The following is an 8,037-nucleotide window of genomic DNA, read 5'->3' on the forward strand; positions in this document are numbered from 1 at the left end:
CAGTTAACTATTCTTTAGCACTGAGAAATGAAAACATGCATTCCATTAGTTAAATGTATGGGGCTCACAGTGTGAGCAAACCCACGTCTGACACTGTTTCCACAGCATTACTGTTTCCACCACACCCACTCCTTGGAAGAACCTAATCCTGCTGCAAATATGTCACCCCACTCATGTCACCTAACCAGAGCAGGGCATGGGAAAAGGACTGTGCTGTACTTCACTGAAGCTTTTTTCACTGTTATTAACAATAACAATTATAAGGAAAAGAGTCTACTCTTTCACTGTTGTCTCTACAAAAATTACTTCAGTGATTAATTTTTAGCTGAGTGTCGTTCTGCAGCTTTGTCAGTGTGTTGTTTGCCATGTGTTGAAGGTATCATTGCACTTAAATCCACCCCACTGAGTGCACAGCACCACAGTGCAGCTGCTTTTCTCCTCTGGTTTCTTGAATTAGTTATTTCCTTCTCTTTTACACCAAATATGTTGGCAATGGCATGCATATCTCAATCTAGCAAATTAATTAATGTAATTTATTTTCCTCTGCAATGTTTACACTTTTAATTAATCATAATTAAATGATTAATGTAAATGTGTGTATAAATCACTCTGAAATCTGATGAAAGAATGCCAAGTTCCCAGGTTAGGTCAGGTGGAAATCGTGGTAGACAGGCCAAACTCTGGGAGAGCACTTGCTAAGTGTATTCTCTTGTTATTTTCTGCTGGTACAGCTAGTCCTGCTCTGCTTTTGGTAGTGTTTGACTACCAAGACTTATGTGGCTGTGAATCACTGGCATTTCAACACATTTTCTCTAAATAAATACTTTGTTTAGAAAGATGGGAGAAAATAATTGTCTCCATTTTTTCCCCCTTGGTATTTGTTGTGTACGTACACAGGAAGAGCAAGCAAATGGTAATATTTCTCAAGAAGGCATTTAAATTCTTTGAGAGCAAGTTCTCCTCACTACAAGCAGTGAGTGTACCTTACAGCATAGAAAAAAAACCAGTTTCTTAAATGTCCTACAGCCTCAGTGTCCCTTGAAGAATCTAATTTCTCTCAGAATCCACCCCATGTAAAAAGAGATTCAACAAATATTTAATTTTGTCTGAGTCACTGCTTCTTGAGCTACAAAATATGTATCTAAGGTATGATGGCCGAAATCTGCTTGCCTGAACTGATGGGGGAAGCAGAATGGAGTAGCAATCTTCAGCTGGAGAAGGGTGTGTTCTCTTTCAAGTGCCAGGAAATGTGCATCCTCCTCCTCTCCTGCAGCAGAACGGGGGCAGGGCAGGGGCAGGGCAGGAGCCAGCACAGCCCGCGGTGTCCGGCGGGGAAACTCACCCAGAGGGCTGGGGCTGCTGCAGCCCTGTGACAGTGAGACAGGGACTGGGACATGTGAAATTCCAGCGAACAGAATGATGCTGAGAGGTGTGTTTGGCTACAGTTTATTAGAAAAAGAAATTCATTGATGAAAAATAATTTAGCACAATGTCCCTGAATTTTGACAAATAAGCAATAGTTTTTCCTCTCTAAGCAAAATTGTGGAAACACACACTTTAGGTTGATAATTTTCTTTTGGAATGTTTGAATGTGTTTCACATAGTCAAGAATCAAAAATGGTTTTAAAATGTTTATTTCAAAATGAAAATGCAGGAAATGTTTTATTCTGCAAACTGCTGAAATCTGGGGTTTGCTGGTTTTCAGGCAAGTTTGGCTAAGATTTCATTAAAATAATTGCCAAAATCTTAATAAATAAGCATTTTCAAAATAATTTCTTTGGAAAAGCATTTAAAAAAATTAATAACCTGCAGTTAGCTCTATCTGGTAATTGCAGAAGGTTATTCTTTTGTCTGTATGCTTCACAATTTCCAATGCTTTATACAATGTTTCAGGTTATCTATCTACCTGTGTCTGTATGTCTTTTTTCTTGCAGAAAGTGTTCATATTTTCTGGAAGTTTTCGAATGAATTTGGATCCTTATGGGCAGTGGAACGATGAAGAAATATGGAAAGTTGCAGAGGAGGTAAAGCTGTTCAGTGTTATTTGTCTCCCTCTGGTGATGTGGTTGCAGCAGGGTGCAGTGTAGGTCTATTGATTGCCATATTTTACATTAATGTAGAATCTTAAGAAACAAGGGCAGGGAAAGGTCATGCCGTGCTATAAACCATATCTATTATGTCTTATATAAATAGTTCACTTCTCAGGCCAATGGGAAGCCAGCTGGGAGGAGCTCTCTTCTCTGACAAGGCATTCAGGCTTTTGTTCTACTTATGTCATGGAGCTTCCTGTGCCATGGAAAATGAGAGTCATGGAATGTTAGAATTCCAAACCTGAAGGTTCTCTTCTAATATTTTGTTGGGTTTTCCACAACGTGGTTTTTTTTCCAATTCCCAAGCTTAGGGGCCAGATTCTGTTTCCATGTTGCACTGGTGCCACACATTGCAGGTGTCAGGTGCAACCTCTTGGCTCTGACAGTGCTTCATGGGTTGCAGAGGTGTCTGTAATGCCCAGGAAAAGTCAGAAGCATTACAGGAGCATTGCAGCCCAGAAAGTGTGTACCTTTTCTCAAGGTACAGATGACCTAATTAATACAGACCTAACCATACATTGGTGCCACTTTCCTTCACTACAAGTCTCAAGTATCAAAAAATGCTTACAGGTGTGGGACTTAATCTGAAAGCTTCCTCCTTTCCCATCCAGGAGGTTAACTCTGCTTGCTCCCTTGGGTTTTTCTAATTTCTTCCCCTTATTTGGAAAAGAGGAAAGCAGACACATTCTGTAATTTACTGTCAAATGAAAGTATCATGACATTTTTGTTTAGATGGTGTGACAGCAGCTTTTCAGAAAGCCCTAGAGGAGGCAACAGTGTGCTCAGTGCTGTTTGTCTGTTTCTCTGAGGCTCAGGAAAACATTTAGTGTGGATCAATATCCTCTTTCTTGAAGAAGATAAGCTCTCCTGCTTTGGAGGATTTTTTCTAGTGTGTGTTTGAATTGAGCTTGGGATTTTAAAGAGCTAAACCTGATTTACAATGGCGTGAAAAAAAATTTATTTTGAAGTGTTTATCATAAGGAGTTGGGCAAATCTGTATTTGATACGGAGGTTTTCATTGCACAGGCAAGAATGCAAAGCAAATAAAAAAAAAGAAAGAGCTGTAATGCTTTTTACTAGGAGTGATTGGATTGTTTACCAAGTTCATGCTCTTGAAGTCTGGCTCAGCAGTGAGTCAGTGTAACTTTGGGAGCACGGCACAGAAATGAGCTGTCAGCTTATTCCAGACCCATGTTGACTGCAGAGGATTTAGAGGATCCTCCTGAGATCAGCATCAGCTTTTTACATTCCTTGCAATCAGCTGCAGAGAACAAGGCCTTGTCTGATGTTACATTTTTTATTCCTCCCATATTTCAGCACCTCAATCTGTCAGACTTGTGTTGACTTGTGAGCTTAAGTCTTACTCCTGTGGTCAGCTGTCTGAACCCTACAGGTACATGGAGAGACCTTGTGCAGTTTTAAGAAGAAAGGACCTTTTCCATCCATTGAATGTAAAATTTCATTAAGGACACAATGTGTGTTCAAAAGAGAGCAAGGAACAAAACAATGGCCTTAATTTGCATGAAAATTAAAGCACAAGCTCTTCAGAAACACAACATATACACCCATACATCACAGTTTAATATTGTTTCTATGCAAAGTGAAAACACTTTGTAGGAATTCCAATTTTTTTCTTCTCCCTGGAATGCAAATTAATTGCAGATCAATAATATTTAAAAAATCTAAGGGAGGCGGCCTTTATAAATTTCTGGAGTTTAATTACTTTTTTATAGTGCTTTATGGAGCCATGCAACTCACATATATTTCCTAGTTTTCATATTTATAAAAATGTCTGTTGAAACTCTGCTGATAAGGCCAAAGACCACAGTTGGTTTGGATATGTAGAAGATGGAAAGCTTTGCTGGGAGGTGTAAATCTCCAAAGGAGAGCAAACAGGAGCACTGGAAGAAACAGTAAGGAAACATCTCCTGGGCTGGACTCTGATTTCAGGTCCAAAGGCAGCAGCTTCACTTGGCATGGGCACCTCTCTAAACACTTTGTCACCAGTGCCAGAGGGAAGCCCCCCTCGCGCCTTTAGCATAACCAAAGTGCACAAGATCTTTGGGGCAGCAAAAGGAGCACCTGGAAACACTGTCAGAGCTGTAGAGACAGCAGCCATGGTGACTGGGGTTATTTTCTGTTGGTATAATGTAGCACATAAATTTTGGTCATTTATTTTTAAACTCCTAGTAACCAAAGAGGCCTGTTTTCCTTTCAAAAATCACTTTCCATAGCATTTAGAATGATGTAAATGATCACCACAGTCAGCAGTAATTATGTCTTGCCAACTTTTTGTGTCCTTCTTTTCTCTGGCAGGTTGGGCTGAAGTCGGTAATAGAGCAATTTCCAGGCAAGCTTGATTTTGTTCTTGTGGATGGAGGCTGTGTCCTCAGCCATGGCCACAAGCAGCTGATGTGCCTTGCCCGGTCAGTTCTCAGCAAAGCTAAAATCTTGCTGCTCGATGAACCAAGTGCTCACCTGGACCCTGTGTATGTTTTGTTCATTTGTTCTGTTTTCTAATATGGAATAAGAAAACCCATGAGGCAGCACCATTTAAGGAGATCTTTTGTAACTTGCATGGCCTATTACTAAGCCTGACTTCAGTAATGCATGTTGGTAATTCCATGCAGGGGGTCAGGGAAGCCTGGTTACAGCCTTTACTCTATGGCTGATAGGTTCTTTGATGGCAGAGATGCAGCTGAGGCACTGCAGAGCTGTGTCCCTGCTGGAAGCTCTACAACCCACAGCCAGGCTGTTGCACATGTGTGTTATGGGCCTGTGCAGTTATGGGCATGCACACTGCATTGTTTGTTTGCCTTTCAGAACTTCCCAAGTGATCAGGAAGACCCTGAAGCACGCATTTGCCAACTGCACAGTGATACTGTCCGAGCACAGACTGGAGGCGATGCTGGAATGCCAGAGATTTTTGGTGAGCATTTCTCATGGGCTCACTTACTGCTCTCTCACCACATTTGATGAACATGTAAAACACACCAAGTGGAAATGTTGTTTTCTGGATTGATGAGGGTCATTCAGGGCAGTTAAGCAACCTATCCACTGGCAGAACTGCAGCAGGCTCCTGTTTGCTCCTTCACCTGATCTGTGACAGACATCTGTGCTCAGATGAGCTGTGTCATGTTCTGGAGGAGCAAGAAGGAAAGTTGTGTATCTTATCCAGCTGCTGATCCAGCAGCTGGTGCCTTATATTTTTGATTGGCTCGGGAGATTCAGAAAAATCTCAGCATCTCACAGAGTTTTACAATTGCAAATGCAGAATCAGCTACACTTGAGCAATAGGAGGCTGCCTGGGGAAAAGGAGTTTCCTAATATGTGATGATCAGAATTGCTGACTTCTTTAAACAAGCCATGTAAATATTGCTTTCACATGTAATCAAGGGGACAAATTACCAGAGTCCTGGGGTATTTCCTTTGTTACATAAAAATGGTTAGTAAAGAAAAAGCAAGTTATGCAAATTGTTCTTAAAAATAAGGTTCTTCTCTCTGTATTTTTTTTCACTCTTCTATGAGAGGGCATCTAAATTTTGGTAGCAGAATGAAACATGGTTTTGGATGTGTATTTGATTGGATGCATTAGCACAGCAGGAGGAACAGTGCCTGGAGTTAAAGCAGTCTAGTCAGTAGTCAGGTTGTACATCCCTTTGGATGTGCTGCTACTCGGTGCGTGCTGGACTCAGTCTTGCCCCCAGCAGGCAGGCAGCCTCGCCTATGAAAAGGCTTCCCACCCTCCAGACCACATTTTAGCAACAGAGATGCTAAAAGTTCTCTCCTGTCAGACCTGTGCCCTTACCAGAGATGTGCTGATATTGCAGTGCCAGCAAAGGAGCCTGATTTTTCCTTGGCTCCTGCCGGACAGAGAGACTGGCACAACCCTACAGGGTAAACTTACTGTCTCCTTCAAATAGAGGTGAGCAGTGCTTCCTTGTTTAGTGAGAACGGAACAAAGAAAGGCTGGCACCTTGGTGGCAGCCTTCTCTCTCTGCTTATGATGGAAAAATTAACACTTTCTTAGCTGGGCAGTCTAGCAGTGCCAGGGAAATGCCAAGGTACTGGGAGACTTCAATAAGGGGACTCAGAGGTAAAACCAAGTCACAAGAAGAAACCAGCCAGTGCAGCAGCACTTTGTAATTTGGGCAACAGGCCACATGTTCAAATTTTAATGCATGTTTTTGTGGTTTTAATTAGCAACTGCAGACTAGAAATTAGAAACTGTTAGAAGATGTTTGCCATGTCTTCATGTCTCTTCCCTGCTCCATTAGTTGCATTAGCTGAATTCTGTCAGCACCATCACTGCTCATCTAACAGAGTGATGTTTCTGCAGGTGATTGAGGACAATAAACTGAGGCAGTACGAATCCCTTCAGAAGCTGCTGAACGAGAAGAGCTCCTTCAGGCAGGCCATCAGTCACGCTGAGCGCCTTAAGCTCCCACCAGCACACCACAGAAACTCCAGCAAACGTAAACCCCGACCCCAAATCACTGCCTTGCAGGAGGAGACAGAGGAAGAAGTGCAGGAGACAAGACTGTGAGATGCTGTGTAGTGACCTTTGTGGAGTGAATGGTCAGCAGTGCCCCATGGTGACAGGACCAGCACTTCTGAAGCTGCCTCAGCCATGCACAAATTCAGCCCTCCAGGAGGTGTTTACTGAAGCGACCGCATGAGCATGTGGGAATTGCTTCCCTTCTGTGGTTAATCATGTGCAAGTTAGCACACTCTTTGAGGCTTTGCCACTTATAGTGGTGAAACCAGATTTCCTTTGGAAAGCTGCTCTCATTGGATACAAACGAGATGGCAAGCAGAAGTAATCTGCCTAGCCTGACATAATTGTTTCAGAAAACTTTTAGAAAGGTTCTTGCTGGGGTGAGAGGACTAGACAGCAGGAAGAATGTGAAAAAAAAAATCAAATCTGTGTGGAAAAGGGAAAAATCAGTATGTAAAAAACTTCTGTGGATTCACTTCCTGCAACTGAATTAAGGGACAATATCATCAAGGCACACAGAAAACTTCCTCCTCTTTGTTTTCCATGGAGCGACTGTAATTTCAGCTTAGCAGGAAAGGCCAAATGCCACATGCATAGGTGAAAATGAAGGAAGAGAGGATATTGTCTTGGAAGCCAATCAACATCTGTCATGTCTCCATAGTTAAGGGAGAATTGGTATTTCCTCTGAAAACCTAGGAGACTGTTAACCTGACCCTGCACACACAATTGGATGAGTGCAGGCTGACATCAGTATCTAGCAAAAGGTAGGACTCCTGGCAGTGGACCTGTAATAGTCTGTATAGGTCTGGCATCTTTATATGCTTTTTACTTTGGCCTAATGAAAAAAAAAGGGGAAGAAACCTCTCAGAAGTAGACTTTAATAATGAAATTAATTTTTATACTCTTCTGGTTTTCAGTTTTATTATGGAACTGAATGTTCTCTAGGATATTTTATTTATTTTAATATTGTTGCAAACTTTTGCTAAGGAAATGATGTATTTTAAGAGTGATTACGTACTATAAAGAAAAATATATTTGTACAAAAAGTTTTATATTTGGATTGTTGCAGGGATATTTTGCTACTAGACTTTGATGTCTCATTATGCTAGAGCTGTTGAAAACGAGGGCAGCCCCAGAGTTTGGCCAGGTACTGTCCAATGCTGTCTTTGTGCACTAAAGTATTCTAGTGACATACTGGTGTTTTAGATTATTTTTTTCTTTAAATAAATTTTTAAAAAGAGAAACTGCCTGTATGACACATTACAGCTCTCCCCGGCCCCCTTTGTGGGGCAGGCACTGGGGACCGATTCTGGGACTTCCACTTCAGTCCTTGCTGCCTATCACAAACACGGCCAGAATTTTTAGCAGCGGCTCTCTCCTTCGGGAAGGCGGTGGCTGGAAGCGCCGCCCGGGCGGCACTAGGTGGTGCTGCGGGCCTCAGACGCTGCG

The 8,037-nt window shown here is 42.0% G+C and overlaps 1 protein-coding gene across 1 annotated transcript in view; it reads left to right on the forward strand.

Annotated features, from left to right (window-relative positions):
- Positions 1-7,008, forward strand: part of CFTR (CF transmembrane conductance regulator) — an 87,071-nt gene extending 80,063 nt beyond the window's left edge. The window contains exons 26-29 of the mRNA XM_014306968.2: positions 1,935-2,024; positions 4,407-4,579; positions 4,914-5,019; positions 6,430-7,008. Coding sequence (XP_014162443.1) covers positions 1,935-2,024; positions 4,407-4,579; positions 4,914-5,019; positions 6,430-6,636 — 576 coding nt within the window. The 3' untranslated portion in view covers positions 6,637-7,008. The remainder of the gene's footprint in view (positions 1-1,934; positions 2,025-4,406; positions 4,580-4,913; positions 5,020-6,429) is intronic.
- Positions 7,009-8,037: the final 1,029 nt, after the last annotated feature.

The sequence above is a fragment of the Geospiza fortis genome, unplaced genomic scaffold (genome assembly GCF_000277835.1).
Source record: "Geospiza fortis unplaced genomic scaffold, GeoFor_1.0 scaffold195, whole genome shotgun sequence".
NCBI lineage: Eukaryota > Metazoa > Chordata > Aves > Passeriformes > Thraupidae > Geospiza > Geospiza fortis.